The sequence below is a fragment of the Dasypus novemcinctus genome, chromosome 8 (assembly GCF_030445035.2).
Source record: "Dasypus novemcinctus isolate mDasNov1 chromosome 8, mDasNov1.1.hap2, whole genome shotgun sequence".
NCBI lineage: Eukaryota > Metazoa > Chordata > Mammalia > Cingulata > Dasypodidae > Dasypus > Dasypus novemcinctus.
This window is the reverse complement of record NC_080680.1, coordinates 34,236,367-34,255,506: the sequence shown is the minus strand read 5'-3', so window position 1 is coordinate 34,255,506 and position 19,140 is coordinate 34,236,367. Positions and strand designations below refer to the sequence as shown.

The 19,140-nt window shown below is 40.4% G+C and overlaps 1 protein-coding gene across 3 annotated transcripts in view; it reads right to left on the bottom strand.

Annotated features, from left to right (window-relative positions):
- Nucleotides 1-15,230, bottom strand: part of TRPM6 (transient receptor potential cation channel subfamily M member 6) — a 160,181-nt gene extending 144,951 nt beyond the window's left edge. For 2 of the 3 annotated variants that reach the window (XM_058301661.1, XM_058301664.2), the window contains exon 1: nucleotides 15,173-15,230. In XM_058301661.1, coding sequence (XP_058157644.1) covers nucleotides 15,173-15,205 — 33 coding nt within the window. In that variant the 5' untranslated portion in view covers nucleotides 15,206-15,230. Of the gene's footprint in view, nucleotides 1-14,574; nucleotides 15,130-15,172 lie in introns of those variants that run through there. The other variant, XM_058301663.2, reaches the window with a different exon arrangement.
- Nucleotides 15,231-19,140: the final 3,910 nt, after the last annotated feature.

Sequence of the window (19,140 nt, the reverse complement as noted above, 5' to 3'; positions counted from 1 at the left end):
CCAATCCAAGAACACAGATTTCCTCCTCAGCTTGCTCATTACTAGCATACAGAAACACTACTGATTTTTGCATGTTGATCTTGCCTTCTGCTACTTTGCTGAAATCATTCATTAGCTCTAATAGCTTTGTGGTAGATACCTCGATATTTTCAAAATAAGGGATCATGTCATCTGCAAGTAGAGTTTTACTTCCTCTTTTCCAATCTGGACGCTTTTTATTTCTTGTTCTTGCCTAGTTGCTCTAGCCGGAGCTTCTAGCACAATACTGAGTTACAGTGGTGACAGTGGGCATCCTTGTCTTGTTCCTGATCTTAGAGAAAAAGCTTTCAACTTTTCCCCATTAAATACAATGTTGGCTGTGGGTTTTTCATATATGCCTTTTATCATATTGAGAAATTTTCCTGTTTTAAAGTGTTTTTGTCAAGAAAGGATGCTGGCTTTTGTCCAATGCCTTTCGTGCATCACTTGAGATGATCATGTGTTTTTTCTTCCTTCAATTTGTTAAGGTGGTGGATTATGTTAATTGATTTTCTTATGTTGAACCACTCTTGCATAACAGGAATAAATCCCTCTAGGTTGTGGTGCATAATTCTTTTATATGCTGTTAGAGTCTATTTCCAAGTATTTTGTTGAGAATTTTTGCACCTATATTCATTAGAGAGATTGGTCTGTAATTTTCTTTTCTCATAGTATCTTTATTTATCTTTGGTATTAGTGTGATGTTGGTTTCATAAAACGTGTTGGGTAATTTTCCTTCCACTTCAATTTTTTGGAAGAGTTTAAACAGGATTGGTGTTAATGCTTCTCAAAATGTTTTTTTTATCCATCCTGTCAACCTGTATCTCAGGACCTGTGAAGCTATCTGGTCCTGAACTTTTCTTTGTTGGGAGATTTTTGATGATGGAATCAATTTTCTTAAATGTGATTGGCTTATTAAGTTCTTGTATTTCTTATAGCTTCAGTGTAGGTTGTTTGTGCATTTCTAGAAACTTGCTTATTTCATCTAAGTTGTCTTATGTTGTTGGCATATAGTTTCTCATAATATCCTCTTATGGTCCTTTTTATTTCTGTGGGGTCAGTCATAACTTCCCCCCTTTCATTTCTGATTTTATTTATTTATATCTTTGTTAGTACAGCTAAGGTTTTTCAATTCTAATGATCTCAAAGAGCCAGTTTTTGGTTTTGTTGATTTTCTCCATTGTTTTTATATTTATTTATTTTTGTAATTTTAAAAAAAAAATTTATTTCTCTTCCCTTCTCCAACCCCACCCCGCCCTCCGGTTGTCTGCTCTCTGTGTCCATTCGCTGTGTGTTCTTCTGTGTCCACCTGTATTCTTGTCAGCAGCACTGGGAATCTGGGTCTTTTTGTTGCGTCATCTTGCTGCATCAGCTCTCCATGTGTGCGACGCCACTCCTGGGCGGGCTGAACTTTTTTCACGCAGGGTGGCTCTCCTTGAGGGGCACATTCCTTGCATGTGGGGCTCCCCTATGCAGGGGACACCCCTGCATGGCACGGCACTCCTTGCACACATCAGCACTGCACGTGGGCCAGCTCCACACAGGTCAGGAGGCCCTGGGTTTGAACCTTGGACCTCCCATGTGGTAGGCGAATGCCCTATCCATTGGGCCAAATCCATTTCCTTCCATTGCTTTGGGAATGGTTAGCTGCTCTTTTTCTAGTTTTCCCAGTTGTTCAGTTAGATCTTTGATTTAAGCTTTTTCTTCTTTTTTAATACAGGAGTTTATTGCTATAAATTTGTCTCTCACCACTGCTTTCACTGGATCCCCCAAGTAGTAGTTGTTGTTGTTGTGTTAGGTACTGAGGGCCAGCAATTGAACCTGGGACCTCCTATATAGGAAGCCGGCACTCAATCACTGAGCCACATTGGCTTCCCTGAGCTGGTTTTTTCCTTTGTTTTGCTTGTTGTTTGTATTTGTTCTTTTAGGAGGTACCAGGAACTGAACCTGGAACACCACCCCATATGGTAGGCAGGAACTCAACCACTTGAGCCACATTGACTCCCTAACCCATAAGTTTTTGGTAAGTTCTCATTTTCATTCATCTCAATATATTCACTAATTTCACTGGTGTGTTGAAGTCTCCAACTATTATTGTAGAGATGTCTATTTCTCCATTCAGTTTTGCCAGAGTATGCCTCATGTATTTCGGTTCACCCTGATTAGATGCATAGATATTTATGTCTGTTATATCTTCCTTGTGGATTGTCCCTTTTATTAATAATAAATGGCCTTCTGTATCTCTTATAATTTTTTTGCATTATAGTCTGTTTTGTCTGATAATGCTTGTTCTTTTTTGGTTATTGTTTGCGTGCAGTATCTTTTTCCAACCTTTCATTTCAGCTGATTTGTATCCCCAGGTCTAAGGCAAGTCTGTTCTGGGCAGCATATGATGGCTCATTTTTTTTTAAAAATCCATTCTGTCATCTATATCATTTGATAGGGGAGTTTAATCCACTCATATTCAATTATATTACTGTAAATGCATTACTTATTTCCACCATTTTATTCTTTGGCTTTCATATGTCATATCTTATTTTCATCTGTCTTTTTACCCTTTTGGTTATCCTTTCTGCTATTCTTGCCATCTACACTCTCCTCCAAGCCTCTCTCTCTCATCTTTTTCTTTCAGGCTGTAAGGCTCCCTTTAATACTTCCTGCAAAGGTGGATTCTTTTTTACAAACTCTCCTAATTTCTGTTTTATTTCAATTCAATAAAATATTCAATTTCTGTGAATATTTTAAACTCACCTTCATATTTGAAGGACAGGTTTCCTGGCTAAAGAATTCTCAGCTGGCAACTTTTCTTTTTCAGTATCCTAACTATATCATACTTCTGTTTTCCATCTCCATGGTTTCTGATGAGATGTGCAAGTAAGAAACCAGCACATAAACTTTAATTCTTCCCTATCCTTACCTCCCATTCTCCCAAGTACCAAGGACTACTGATTCTCTCTCTTAAATACCTCTTGCCTCTACTCACCTCTCTGCATTTATATTGTCACTATCCTAATTAAAGTCACCATGAATTCTTGCCTGGCTTGCATCTCATGTGGTCTTTCTGCAGCCAGTTTTCCTTTCTTCCACTCTTTCTCTGCAATAAAGCCTATAAGCTTCTTAAAGTGAAAAGATCAAGTTATTCTCACTTAAAACCTTTCCATTGTTCACATTGTCTTCGGAACAATAGTCTTTCACAAGTTTTCCTGCTCAGTGCCTAACTACTTTAGATGTTCATTAATTTGTTAAATGAAAAATCTGGCCACTGCTCCCTCTGCCACTTCATCTCTTGCCTCTTCTGACCTCATTCTCTTCTTTTTTTTTTTTAAGATTTATTTCTTTCCTTCTCTCCCGTTCCCCCCCCCACCCCACCCCGGTTGTCCATTCTCTGTGTCTATTTGCTGCGTCTTCTTTGTCCACTTCTGTTGTTGTCAGGGGCATGGGAATCTGTGTTTCTTTTTGTTGCATCATCTTGCTGCGTCAGCTCTCCATGTGTGCAGTGCCATTCCCGGGCAGGCTGCACTTTCTTTCGCGCTGGGTGGCTCTCCTTATGGGGTGCAATCCTTGCGCATGGGGCTCCCCTACATGGGAACACCCTTGCGTGGTAGGGCACTCCTTGTGCGTGTCAGCACTGTGCATGGGCCAGCTGCACACGAATCAAGGAGGCCTGGGGTTTGAACCACGGACCTCCCATGTGGTAGATGGACGCCCTAACCACTGGGCCAAGTCCGCCGCCTACTCTTTTCTTCTTAAACATGCTGAACAACTTTGAGTTCTCTGAATGCACCTCCAGTGCTTTATACAGGCTGCTCTCTCTGCCTATGCCACTCTCCACCCCACTCCTTTTCCGCCAATTTACACATCATATCTTCTGGCGAGCCTTTCTGGAAACTCTCAAGTTCGAATTAGAAAATCGTTCCATGTTTTCCCTGAAGGTTCTGTGCTTATCCAATAATCTAAAGTCATTAAACTACTTAGACCCATTACACTCTAAGCTACAGAAGGCAGAGAATGGTGTTATTCACTGTAGTATCTCCACTGCCTAGATGAGTGCTGGTCTCATATGAGCATTTTCCCAGTATTTTCTAAAGTATATTCTGCAAAACAAAGGTATTACATGGGAGAAAAGAGAATGTTTTGTGGCTGTATAAGCATGCACAACTATTGTGATTTTCTAGAATGGATAAACTGTCCATTGTCTCCCAAATATATTTGACCAAGGAGCATCTCTGAGAATGTCACAAACTTATTTCTGCAGGAAGCAATTTTTATAGACTCTTTTCCCAAAGATTTCCAAGAGTAATTGATTAAGAATGGGCTGTACTCTGTAAAAGCCTTAAATAGACACTTCTCCCAAGAAGAAATACAAAGGCAAAAAAGCACATGAAAAAATGTTCAAATCACTACCTATTAGGGAACTGCAAATCAAAACAACAATGAGATGTCATCTCACAACTCATATATTAGGCATTATTTTAAAAACAGAAAACAATAATTGCTGGAGAGGATATGGTGAAATAGGAACACTTCTTCAAAGTTGGTGGGAATGGAGAATGGTGCAGCCTCTGTGGAAGACAGTTTGATAGTTCCTCAGGAAGCTAAATATAGAACTGCCTTACAACTAGGCAATCCCTCTACTAGGAATATATCTAGAAGAACTGGAAACAGTGACATGAACAGACATTTGCACACTCATGTTCATTGCGGCATTATTCACAATTGCCAAAAGTTGGAAACACTCCAAGTGTCCATCAACCAATGAATGGATAAACAAAATGTAGTATATACTTATGATGGAATACTATGCTGCTGTAAGAAGAAATGAAATTGGGACACATATGATTACATGGACGAACCTTGAGGACATTATGCTTAGTGAAATAAACCAGACACAAAAGGATAAATATCGTATGGTTTCACACTAATATGAACTAAATACAAAGAATAAACATATGGAGTTAAAACCTAGACTAAAGGTTACTAGGAGATAGGATGATGATTAAGAATGGGTACTGATGCTTAATGGATATAGAATTTTCAATTAGCTTGACTGTAAAAATGTGGCAATGGGTAGAGTTGCTGGTAACACATTATAGTGAATATAACTAGCATGTCTGGTTTATAAATGGTATTGTGGCTGAAAGGGGTAGTCTAGGGATGTAAACACCAGTTGAAAGAAAGCTAGAGAATAATCTAGGGACTGAATAACATAACAAACCCAGAAGTAAATGAGGATTGTGGTTAATATACAAATACAAGAACGTTCTATGAACTAAAACAAATGTGCATCACCATTACAAGGTGGTAAGAATATAGTGATGCTTGAGAAAAATACATTTAATGTAACTTATGGACAATAGTTAACAGCAATATTGTAATATTCTTGTTTCAATGTCAAGGAAGTTACCATATCAATGCTAAGGGTCAATAATAGGGAGTAATAGGATTTTTTCTTTTGGACTAAAGAAAGCATTCAAGAGTTTATGGGGTGATAAATGCACAACTCTGTGATGAAAGTGAAAGCCACTGAGTGTACACTTTGGATAGAATGTATAATGCATGGGACTATATAACACAGAGAACCATGTGGTAGAAGACAGACTGTGGTTAACAGGACAAATATGAGAGTGTTCTCTCAAGAACTACAACAAATGTATGATACTAATACATAGTGTTAATAATAGGGGGTGTCTGGAAAAAATATACCAAGTGTATGCTATGGGCCATAGTTAGTGGTAATAGTCTGATGATGTTCTTCCATAATTTGTAACAAATGCTCCACAACACTGTAAGATGTTGGTGGAGGGGTGAAGTTCGGGAATTCTGCACATTAGGCATGATTGTTCTGTAAGCACCTAACTTTGCTAATAAAATAAATAAATAATCAATAAATACTTCTTTGGTGTGGAGAAAAAAGAATGGACTCTATCTGAATCTTTTATCTTAAGATTTTTATCTGAATCTTTAAAAACTTAATCTGAAATACAAAAATTAAGATTTTCATCTTTAGCTTTAAGATTTTTATTTTATTTTAAGCTAAAAGATTTAGGATAGGGTACAAACAATCTTAATTCAGGAAAAAAAAAATCTCATGCCCAGAATGATTTAATTCCCCTAAAATTCTAAGTGGAAAAATGGTGCTTTTTCATAGAAAGAGAGAGGTCCAGGAAGTTAAGACTCAGAATCTGGTCAATAGGATACCAATTAACAGAGTCTGACAAACACAAAACATTATTTGCTAGGAATAAAAGGTCTTAACTTCTATTTCTTATGGTTATATTTGGGTTCCAAAGCCCCAGTGTTGTTGTTTAGAGACACTACTTTCAACGTAATACTGGAAGAAAAGGAAAGTAGAGCTGCCACTCAATGCCTTTCTCTAAGGCACTGAGGATGCAAACTACAGAACGAGTCTGTATTTTCACTAGGTTTTAATTATTAAGATATTTCTTCTGTATTTCATTTCTTCTAATATTTTAAGAGGAGAATATATTCTATCCAGAAGGAAGAGACCTTGAAATGACCCTAAAAGCAATTATAAAAGAGGGCTTAAACAAGATAAACAAGAAAGCAGCTTTTCTTTTTGCAGGAAAGTGTCATTCGAATGCTCATAACATTCTGTGATTGTATTATGAGGAACATTTTACTTCAGCCACTTCCAGTTGCAAATCCAGCCCACAAAAACTAGCATCATCTGTAGGTCAGAGAACAAAATGGGCAAAACAATGGAATTCCACTATTCTCAAAAGCTCCGTCTCCTCCTGGACCTTACGGCTGCTCTCTTCCTTCCATTAAGCAGAAAGGACAGACCCTAACACAGAGGACTTCACAGAAAAGGTCCAGGAAGGACTGCCTCTGGGTCAAGGGCTCCTCCTTCATCTACCAGCCCTGCTCCTAACACTTCCTATCTGCTGAACTCAAGAGCCAGCCAGCAAGAGAAGAGGATGTGGCTCAAGTGATAGGGCTCCCACCTACCATATGGGAGGACCTGGGTTCGATCCCTGGGGCCTCCTGGTGAAAAAGAAGAGAAGGCATGCCCGCATGGCGAACCAGTGCACACATCAGTGCCCACACTGTGAACCGAGTGCCCACATGGTGAGCCAGTGCCTGCACAAGTGAGTCACATAGCAAGATGATGACATAACAAAAGAGAGACAAGGGGAGAATCAAGATGAAGTGCAGCAGAAACCAGGAACTGCGGTGGTGCACCTGACAGGGAACCTCTGTCCACATCAGAGGTCCCCAGGATCAAATCTCAGTGAATCCTAGAGGGAAAAAAACAAGAAGAGAAGAGAGAAAGAGAAATAGATACAGAAGATCACACAGTAAATGGACACAGGCAGAAAATACAGCAGGGCAGAGAAAGGGGAGAAATAAATGAATAAATCTTTAAAAAAAAAAAGCCAGTCAGCAAGATACAACTTCTGGTTGAGGTGTCTCCCCTTGTAAAAATTGCTTTTCAAGAATATGGTACCCATTTTCAGGGCAGTGGCTGTAAGAAGTAGAATAGACCAAAATATGAGCCCCACTGGCTTGGCTCTGTGACCCTTTCAAAATTTAAGATCTAATCTGTAAAGTCAGATAGCAGTCCCTTATTCCCATCTAATTTGCCCTTAAGGCTGTCCTAAAAACTCTAGCTAATGTTAACAAGATTTCAAATTTTAAGCCCTTGGCTCATCTTCTCCAGTTTAATTCCACAATATCTACCTGGTTGACCTCAGGTCAAAGATTAAAACTGCGGATGTGGAACACTAATCTATGTAGGCCAGATAATACAAAATGCTGGGGTTTTTTTCTGTTTTGTTTTGTTTAAATCACTCTAAAGCAAACACTGATGGTGGTGACAAAGGTTAGAGGGGATTAACCTACCCAGGGCCAGGGATCTGTGAAGTACCACCATTGATTTACATAATAAGCAGGCAAATTTGTCCTGGAGAAAATTTCTCTTTCCTGAGATGACTGTAAAATTCAATTTACAAAATCCTCATGGCCCTTTAAAAGATCAGGGGGGAGAGACCGCCCCCCATTCAAGATGACAGAGTAAAACACTTCAGGGATCCCCTACCATAGAAGCTCCAGAAAACAGTTAAAGGACTGCAGTAACAGGGTAAGAGGCGTGAGCAGAAAGGATTAGGTAGGCCCCTATACTTTGGCCTGAAGCTATTCTCCAAATTCTTTGTATGGATAAACCCTGAAGAAAGCACTACCACAGGTCAATCTGTAAAGACTGATAAGATATCTCCTATTTATCCTTCTTTTACTTATCCTTTATTCTTTTTTGGTTAGAGCCGGGCAATCAAGGCACGCTCTGTTATATAGATAGAACCTTAAAGGAACAGATGCCTCAGTCTAAATTTCAGCAATAACACATTAAAATAGAAAAATGCCCAGTTTTCAACTAAAGGTCACAAAACATACTAAGAAACAGGAGGTGATGTTCCAGACAATGAAGAAAATTAAACATTAGAAACCATTTATGAGAAGGACCAGTCCTGGCACATATTAGACAAAGACTTTTTTAAAATGGTACTAAATATGATTAAAAAGCTAAAGGAAATAATGGACAAAGAGCTAAAGGAAATCAGGAAAACAATAGATGAGCACAAAGAGAAAATCAGTAGAGAAATGGAAAATATGAAAAGGAACCAAATAGAGCTGAAGACACAGTAAAAGAGATTTAAAATTTCCTAGGGATTCAACAGCTGGCAAAAGGAAGAAGCAGTGAACTTGAAGGTAATTAAAATCATCCAGTCTGTTGAGCAGATGGAAGAAAAAAATTAAGAAAAGTGAAGAGCCTGAAGAACTTATGGGATACCATCAAGCATACCAATATATGCATTGTGGGAATCCCATAAGGAAAAGAAAGAGAAAAAGGAGCAGAAAGAATATTCAAAGAAATAATGGCTAAAAACATCCCAAATTTAATGATAGATATGAATATACATATCCAAGATGCTCCAAACAGGATTAATTCAAATAGACAAATACTATTATTATATTATCAAACCTGTTGAATGCCAAAGACAAAAAGAGAATTCTGAAAGCCACAAGAGAAGCAACGTGCCAAATACAAGGGAGCCACAATAAGCTTAAGTGCCAATTTTTGAGAAACCATAAAGTCAAGAAAGCAGTGGTGGGAAACGGACTTTGGCCCAATGGTTAGGGCGTCCGTCTACCACACGGGAGGTCCGCGGTTCAAACCCCGGGCCTCCTTGACCCGTGTGGAGCTGGCCCATGCGCAGTGCTGATGCGCGCAAGGAGTGCCGTGCCATACAGGGGTATCCCCTGCGTAGGGGAGCCCTACGCGCAAGGAGTGCACCCGTAAGGAGAGCCGCCCAACACGAAAGAAAGTGCAGCCTGCCTAGGAATGGCGCCGCCCACACTTCCCGCACCGCTGACAACAGAAGCAGACGAAGAAACAAGACGCAGCAAAAAGACACAGAAAACAGACAACCGGGGGAGGGGAGGGGAATTAAATAAATAAAAATAAATCTTTAAAAAAAAAAGAAAAAAAGAAAGCAGTGGTGGTGCAGATGTGGCTCAAGGAACTGGGCACCCACCTCCCACATAGAAGTTCCTGGGTTCAGTTCCCAGTACCTCCTAAATAAGTCAAGCAAATGCCACAACCTGCAAGATGCTGCAACCAGCATATGCTGCAACCAGTAGACACCGCAACCAGCCAGGAGGCAAAGTGACTCAAGTGGTTGGGCACTCACTTCCCACATGGGAGGTCCTGGGTTCCCAATGCCTCCTAAAGAAGATGAGCAGATAACTGAGCAGACAAACAAGGGAGCCATTGGGGGAGGGAGATGAGAAAAGAAAAAAAAAGTAGCAGGATGACATATTTAAAGTGTTGAAAGCAAAAGAATTGACAACCAAGAATTCCATATCTGGCAAAACTGTCTCTCAGAAATGAGAGAGAGATTAAAACATTCCCAGTGAAACAAAAGTGGAGGGAGTTTATCACCATTAGAATGGCTGTACAAGAGATGCTACAGAGAATACTGCAGGTTGAAAGGAAAGAACAATACACAAAACATGGGAAGCAGATTTGGCTCAACGGACAGAGCATCTGCCTACCACATGGGAGGTCCAGGGTTCAAACCCAGGGCCTCCTGGCCCATATGATGAGCTGGCTCACATGCAGTGCTGATGCCCACAAGAGTGTCCTGCCACGCAGGGGTGTCCCCCACATAGGGGAGCCCCACGCACAAGGAGTGCACCCCATAAGGACAGCCACCCAGCACGAAAAAAATGTAACCTGCCCAGGGTGGCACCGCACACACAGAGAGCTGACACAGCAAGATGACACAACAAAAAGAGACACAGACTCCCAGTGCCTCTGACAAGAACACACGTGGACACCAAACAACACACAGTGAATGGACACAGAGAGCAGACAACTGGGGGGGAGGAGGTGGGGCAGGGAAGTGGAGAGAAATAAAAAAAAATAATAAACCAAACATTGAAGCCTCATGAAAAAATAAAATTCTCTGGTAAGGGTAACAACATGGGAAAATAAAAATACCAGTACTATCATATTTTTGGTTTGTAACTCCACTTTTATTTCCTACAGCATCTAAAAGGCATATACATAAAGTTTATGATAAATCAGTCATTTTTACTCATAGTGTATAAACATGCAATCTGTGACAAGAAATACATAAAGGTGGGGGGGGGGAGGGATATAGGAACATAGTTTGTGCACACCATTGAAGTGAAGTCAGTATCTAAGCAAACAAGAGTATTAACAGATTTAACATATTAAATTTAAGCCTCATGGTAGCTACAAAAAAAATTATCAAAGAATATGCGAACTCAGAGACAAAAGGTTGCCAGGTGCATAGGGAAGGGAGCACAGAGAGTTACTGCATAATGGATGTAGGATTTCTGTTTGGGGAGATGGGAAAGTTTTAGTAATAAAACGAGTTGAGGGTACCATAACACTGTAAATATGAGTAATCCCACTGAATAGTAGGCTTGGAAGAGGTTGAGATGGGAAAGTTTATGTTGTATATATGTTCCTGCAATTAAAAAAAAAAAAGCAACTAAAGAAACATTGACGGTTAAATGCAATACATGATTGTGGACAGGATCTATCAAGGGAGGAGAAAAGGACATTATGAGGACATATGAAAAACTGGAATATAGACTGTAAGCTTTATATCAATGTTAAATTCCTTGAACTCAATAACTGCACTTTGGATGGTTACATAAAGTGAATATCCTTGTTGTTAGGAAATGAACATGGCAGTATTAAGTGCTCAAGAAGAATGATGCATACCATCTTCACTTAAGTAGTCAGGAAATGGATTGATAAATAAGTAGACAAATAGATGGATTGATAGACTGATGAACAGGTAGATGGAATGATATGACAAATGTGGCAAACTGTTAAAATTGGTGGATCTGGTATCTGGAGGAGAGGCACATATTGGAGTTCTCTGAATTGGGTTTGTATTATTTTTGTAACTGTCCTGTAAGTTTGAAAGCATTCCAAAATAAAACGTTTTAAGTAAAAACAACAACAACAACAACATATGTATATAAGAAAATGTCTAAATAATATGGTCCAAATAGGTAACAGTTTGATTACCTCTGAATTGAGGAAGGGGCAGATGAAGGTTGAAAGGGGAACTTTCTGTCTGAATTTCTATTTGCTGAGTTTGAATTATTTATAACAATCAAATATTCAAGTATTGTTAATGGAAATTTTTAAGAAAAAAAATCACCTAGAAGGAAAATTTGTTATAAGAGTATATCAATTCAACATACCTTACATTTACTCTTTCTTAGAAAGCTACTAGAGAATGTGCCTCACCAAAATGATGACAAAACCAAGAACAGACATGAGATACCAGACACTGTATGTACCACAAGAGAGAGCCAAAGTGAATCCCCAAGATGATGGTGAAGAAAGATCTCGAAGTAGCAGCTGGGCATCAAACATCAAAGTCAGAAAGTTATATTAAGCTGATAAAATTGATTAGATTAACTGGTGTACCAAAACATCTTGAGAGATTTAGAAAACTGGCAAATAATTTGTGTTTAAATTAGTGAAAATTCCACAGCAAACTGCAAATACACACCAAAAGTCAACTCTGGGGAAAACAAAAGTAAAAAGGGAATGTAATTATAGTACACTACATAACTCGGCTCTTACTAGGGTTTAGGAAGGCATAGGAAGGGTTTACTATGACCCAATTAATATTAACGTAACCAAAACTATGAGATAATCATATTCAGAGGATGGATGGAAGGAATAGGAAGGAGAGATGTGCGTGGCAGGGACAAAAATGTAAAAGAGAGCTAAATCCTCATAGTCCAAGCTGGAAAGTCAATACATGATAATCATACCTTTACTATGTAAAAGAGAGCTAAATCCTCATAGTCCAAGCTGGAAAGTCAATACATGATAATCATACCTTTACTATGACCCAATTAATATTAACGTAACCAAAACTATGAGATAATCATATTCAGAGGATGGATGGAAGGAATAGGAAGGAGAGATGTGCGTGGCAGGGACAAAAATGTAAAAGAGAGCTAAATCCTCATAGTCCAAGCTGGAAAGTCAATACATGATAATCATACCTGAAAAATCAAGGAGGATTAAGTTAAGGATTATTTGAGACATGAAGAAATATCAACTTGTTTAAAGAGATAACAATCAGGGAATAATAGAGAGTTCTGCTGCTTTTAGTAATACATATTCTTAAGGAATTTTTTTTTTTTTGAGGTACCCAGGAACCGGGGATTGAACCCTGGGCCTCAAGCCAGCACTCAGCCACTGAGCCACATCAGCTTCCCTGAGCTGGTTTGTTCTGTTTTGTTTTTTCATTTGTTTTGCTTGTTGTTTGTTTTTATTTTTTCAGGAGGCACATGGGAACTGAACCCAGGATCTCCCATGTGGGAAGCAGGAGCTCAACTGCTTGAGCCACATGCATTCTTCTTAGGGAACTATTTGACTCTGAGCTATGTATATGTAAAACTTCAATAAAACCAAAAAGTTAGAGAGAAAAAGGAACAAAAAAGAACAGCTGAGATCCACATCACGTAGGCTTCTGATATGAGTTTCAGGTAGAAGAGCCACTTTCAGTTTCAACATTTTAAGATTCTACCACGAGTGTGATGAAAGTCACATATTATTTGGGCACATTCACATATACTGAGAACTCATGATTCTCATGAATTAAAACCCAGAGAGCAATAAAAAAAGAGAAAGAAAAAGAGACAAAGTCCATTTCAGGCACAATAGTTACTGAATGCTTGATAGTCTGGGCATAGAATTCCTGCCCACCCCCACCCCCACCCCCACCCCGGCAAAATCAGCCAGAAGAGAAATGTAAATAAGCAAGATAAGGTCAAATCTTGTGGCAAGTCATCATCATATTTCTGATTATTTCCCCCTCTCTTTGAGGGTGCAATCAGCTCAAATGTTATTCATGCCCTAGTCCATGAAGTCAGGTTTAATACTACTCAGGATTCCTAGTCCTCGACCCTGGCCCACAAAAGGAAGTTCATGATGAACGCCATCCCAAAAGGTTTACAGTCCCTGGTGGGGTACCTAAGAAACAGCCAAATAGATTCTGACTGCCAAATCCAGTGAGAAAACGGATGGCAGCCCACCCAAAATACTTAAAGTTTTGTCAGTTGTGGAAGAATCTAAAGCAGATGAAAAACTAATCATAATTTGTTGACGGGAAAAGCAATGGAAGAACCATTTCCACTTTGGCAGTTAAGGGTGCTCCATCTTCTCGCGTGGAAGAACAAAGGATCACAAACATCTATGTTCTTCGTGTGTTAAGCACTGACATGGGTTCAAATACCAACTCTAGTTTTTTTCTCTCAGCTTCATTTTTCTCATCTGGAAAAATGGGGACGGGCAGATCTGGAGGGGAGAAGGAGGAGTTTGCCTGAGGGTACTTAGACCTTCTAGGGTATTGCTGGGATAAAAGAATGATAGCAAACTTTTACAATCTGCTAACTATGTTATGCATTATTTTAAGTGCATTGCATATAGCATCTCATTTAATCCTCAAATTATAAACGTTGGTATCACATTTTCCAGATGCGAAGCCAAAACACAGAAGTTAAATAACCTGCCCAGGATCCCTGCTACTAAGTGGTGGAGCTGGGATGCTAATTCAGGCAGCCTGGCTCCCGAGAAGGTGTTCTTAACAACCAGAGTATGCTGACAAGAGCTAACGTTTGTCAAACATCCTGTACAATACCTGAAACGCAATGTGCTCAATAAATGGGATTTATTATTCACACACAATGTGTGCAAGTCCAGACAAAACAGGTCAGTGATAATAGTTTTGATTATAAGACTTTGCCCGCTTTATTATAAGAGACCAAGATTCTACTCCTGGCCCTAACTCCCTAAACTCACTTCTTTCCCAAGGCTCCCCTGCGCTCTCCCAGCCGCGGGAGGGAGCGCCCGCCCTCTCCAAGGCCCCCGCGCTTCCTGCTGCGCTCGGCGCTAGCACGACCTGACGGGCTGGGCAGCGCCGAGCAAGGGCAGGAAGAGGAAAGCGTCGGGGTCCCGGTGTGGTTTACCTTGACTTGCACTCTCATCGCGCCTGGATTCCGGCGCACAGCGCACAGGAGCGCGCAGGGACGCAGACTCACAGACTGGGCTCTCCTCTCGCCGCCGGCGAGAACCGCGATGCCCAGAGGCGCGCCGCTGCCTGCGGCTCAGAACTGCTCCTTCTCTCCTCCCTGCGCCCGGCTCTCGCCACCTCCGGTTTCTCCTCTCCCGCCGGGCCGCAGCGGAACCAGCCCACTGCCTCTTCTCCTAGAATGTTTCCCCCCCGCCCTAAGCTCAACTCCTGGCCCCGTTAGGTTTCCGCTGACACCACCTCCGCGCTGGCCCTATTCCAGCTCCTAGAATAGGAGTTAACGGGACCTGCCCAGTAGTAGGGTCCCTATGTTAGCCGAAAGTTCAGATGTGATCGTCGTCTTTGGGTGACGACCCAAGGACTGGAAGGCCGGTGTTCCGTAAATCTTCTATCTATTCTAGATCCTAGTTCGATACTTGAGTGTCTGGCCCCACCCGAAGCCGTCCAGGGCCTCGGGCTCTGAACTGCTGAATCGCCCTAAGCCCTTTCGCCCGCCCTCCGCCGCCTGCGCCGCGAGCTGTCTGAGCTGAGCGTACCTGTAAGCGCTCCACCGCAGGCTGTGCTTTCATTCTGCACTTGCCCGCCCCACTACAAGTTGTCTGAGCCTCTGACCTGCAGAGTCAGAAGATCAGGGCTCCACCTCCACACGCTGCCTTTTACAGCCTTGTGGATTTGTCACAATATACTTCAGCCGCAGTTACCTTCTAGGTAGGCAGGTAATTCCGACCCTACTTAGAATAAAGGAGTGGATTGAATGGAATGTTTACCTTCATCAGAGACATATTTTATGGTATTGGATCTTTATTGTTAATATGGTGGCTTCGGATTTAAGCTAACAGCGCTTTTATTTTACCTATGAGATCATGGGCGTGTCCGATGACCCCTCTGGGCCTCAGTTTACTCATCTATGCAGTAGGAACAAGAAACCCACCTCCCTCATGGGATTATACTGAAGAAAGAAAATCACTTACTTTGCTTTTGGGAAAGGTACTACACAAATGCTTTCATTATTTCTTTTATTTTTCATCAAGGAATCCAGACGAGGCAGTCATGATTAAGATTGTGGCCAGTGATGATGGGTGGATCCTAGTAATGATGCACAGGTGACACAAAGCATAAAGGCAAGGCCATGTTTGCGTTATTATAAGTGTTGTAATTAACAATGCTAGCCATTCATCCCTGGTGATTGACTTAAAATTAGGGGCATCTACTCATTCGGCCCATGCTGAACTTCGGCCCCTGTGAGCTCACATTTGCAGACGGAGTTAATAGTTTCCCCCACACTTCTCAATGTAGTTTTAATGGACCCTTTACTAGAGAAGTTGAACATCTCGTGTGTGGTGGCATTTTGCTATTTGATATTAACACATATAATATCTCCTTTCCTCTCTTTGACCCATCTCTTTCAAAAAGTTAATGACAACAAAAAATAAAAATAATAAAAAAGTTGATCTCTGAACAGTTAACAAGTTCATAAGCTCCTTTGAGGCAAGTAAGTCTCTGTTGATTGGTGTGCTCCATCCATCTTCCCGATTTGGTCTCTCTCAGAGTGAGGGTTCAGGAGTATCCCAAAGGGAGCTCCCCGAAACCTAAACTGGACATTTAGAACTCCAGGTTAAGAATCTTGGTGATCTCTATGGTACATTTACATGCATGTTAGGATGGTCATCTTCTCTTTTCAGATCAAGTATTTGGTACTTGGAGCCTAAAATACTTGGGCAGTTCCAGAGCTTAAGGCTTCTCATTTGTTAATCTACATGCAGCCTTTGGTTTCCAAGCTATATCAGAAATACCCTAGGCATTTGGTAAAACTGCAGATGCCCAGGCTCCACCCTCCCCACCCAGACCCCTTTTATCAGTGTTTCCGGAGTGGGGTCCAGGAATCTGCATCTTTCACGAGTCCCTCAGTCAACTGAAAATTTTGCCTATAAAAGTCTTCCATCCACAAATATGCCTATTTTCATAGGCTAGCCATAAAATTTAAAGTTTAGAATGCTCATTAGTAGTCTAGTATAGCTTCATTCTGGCCAGCAAATATTACCCGAGCTCAGAGTATTTGCCAGGCATTCTATTGGGCACCAGAAATACAAAGATGAATAAGACATTGTCCAGCCTGCAAGGAGCACAATTCGTAGGAGGAGGATGAACAATCAAAAATGCAACAATACCTGGGTCACCAATGGTAATGCTCATCTGTATAAACAGGGCTGTATTTTCTCAGTCACACCCCCCTCATCTCTTTCTTCTTCCCATTCTTTTCTCCCACACAGTCTTCCTTCTCCCATCTCCCTTCCCCACAAGCCTTCCACTTGGCCACAGGGAGAATATCAGCTTTTGATTCTTGATCAAAGATGGTCTTAAGATATCGCTCCAATAATTACAGTAAACCTAATGATTTTTAAATGTTGGATAGCTAATTTTTCAGCTGAGAAAAATATGGGAGTAATTTTTTTTTTTAATGTAGAAAGATCTTAATGAGTCCCAATAATTGGAGGCCCCTGAAGAGTAGTTTCAAGAACATTATTCTCCCGGAGCAAATTCTTTCAAGCTTGGATTTGGTTTTCTTTATTTGCAGGGGGTGGGGTGGGGTGGGGGGTATGAAGGTTGTTTGGGCTTTTGTACAGTAATATTTCCCAGCCTCTCTGGACAGCCCAGGAAAAAATAAGACATAAAAACTTCTATTTCTTTGCAACAAAAGAGGAAAGAGCACCATGGGAAACCTTACCCAACCCATCTCTCCTATGGCATCTTATCATCTCTGGTTCCCGGGCCTTCTTTAGATCTCCTGCACTTTCCTTTCAGAAGCAGAAAGGAAACAAAATAAATGCAGTGTAATTCTGAAAGGAGTAATGGAATTTATGATAGGCCTAGAGGGTGTTAAGGAGTGGGGGAAGTTTAAAGGCATGGCTTGTTATTTTAGAAGTCAGGTAAGGGTGCTTTGCAGGTAATGAGAAATAAAATTCAGCTCTTCCAATCCATTCCTGTGTAACTGTTTCTGTTTTAAAACGTTCTATTGCCACCCAAAAGTTTAAGTTTGAATTGCATCCATTTGTTCTTCTAAAGTTCTGCAGATGAAACTTTCTTTTTAAAGGAAGTGGTATATTTTCTTCTGCTTGCTGAATGTTTTTTCCCTCCGATTTAGTACTTCTACAGGAATATGCTCTAAATCTGTTTCTGTATTTTCTATGAAAACAGATATTTCTCCTGTCGTATAAGCAAAGATTTAAATATTCATGACTGGCAAGGTGGAGAAATAGGAACCCTCAAACATTTTTGGTAGGAGTTTTAAAAGGTTCCCTTTTGAAGGCATTTTAGCAATCTGAATTTATGGCATATCCTTGGCATCACAATTCCAGTCCTAAAACTGGCTGTACTTTGAAATATACAAAAATACGAATATCGTTGTAGCACCCTTTGTAATGAAGAAAGATTGCTAATAATCCAAACAGCCTTCAAGGGACATTAAAGTAAACAAACTGTAGTGTGTCTATACCATGAAACATCATGCAACTTTTAAAAGAATGAGTTAAATCTAAATGTACAGGCATGAAAAAGGAAAATAGCAACAGGTAGTAAAATATGACTCCATTTTTTATGTATGTATGTTGTTGAAATATGCACAGGAAAGGTCTAGAAGAACACACTCAGAACTGTTAACAAAAGAAGACATAATTATCCTAAGAACTAAATTGTCATTTATCTGAAGTTCAAATTTCAGATCTTGGGCACCTTATTACACAAGATTGTTACATAATCTTCAGGTAGCCGTAAGTGCTCTTTTAAAAGTATGCATTAAACACTGAAATGAGCCTAAGCACATTAGAGCTCTGTAACTGCACCTTCACATTCAGCTTTGAATGATCTTTGAAGGGAAGGAAGGGTATTAAAATTGGTTGAGTGCCTCTAACAAAGTGCCAGGCACACTGATAGATACCTTCTTCTTCTGGGTCTTGAAAACAAACAAAGCGTATAAGATAAGTTGCTTAAGGAGTACAAATTCTTCCCACCACAAAGGCACAACACTCGGTAACTTTGCAAGGCCCCACCCATGTAGAGGTGGAGACTTTTGAATCTCAGCTGACCTTGTGACCAGTAGAATGTGGTGGAAGTGACATGGTTTAAATTCCCAAGAAATAGCTAGCCTCAAGTGACCTTGCAGCTTCAGCATTTCCCTTTTTGGAACAGAGCCCTGAAACCATTACTCTGGAAAAAGAAAGACCCTTGGAGAGAGGTGCAAACCCTCCGAACCAACCAGTCGGTTCTCGGAATCAAGAGAACTAATAAACTGGTTGTAAAGTCGCTAAATTTGGAGATTATTTGCTATGCAGTAGTAAATAATGGAAACTGTTTACTTTCTCTCTTTTTTTTTCTTAATTTTTTGTGCAATGTGACTTAGGAAATTCAGAAATTCTTCATAGTATCAACAGTCTCACCACCAGTAAGTTGTGAAGAAGGAAACAATTTGAACACAGGTCTGTAAAGGTTCCTTGTTTTTCTACATACA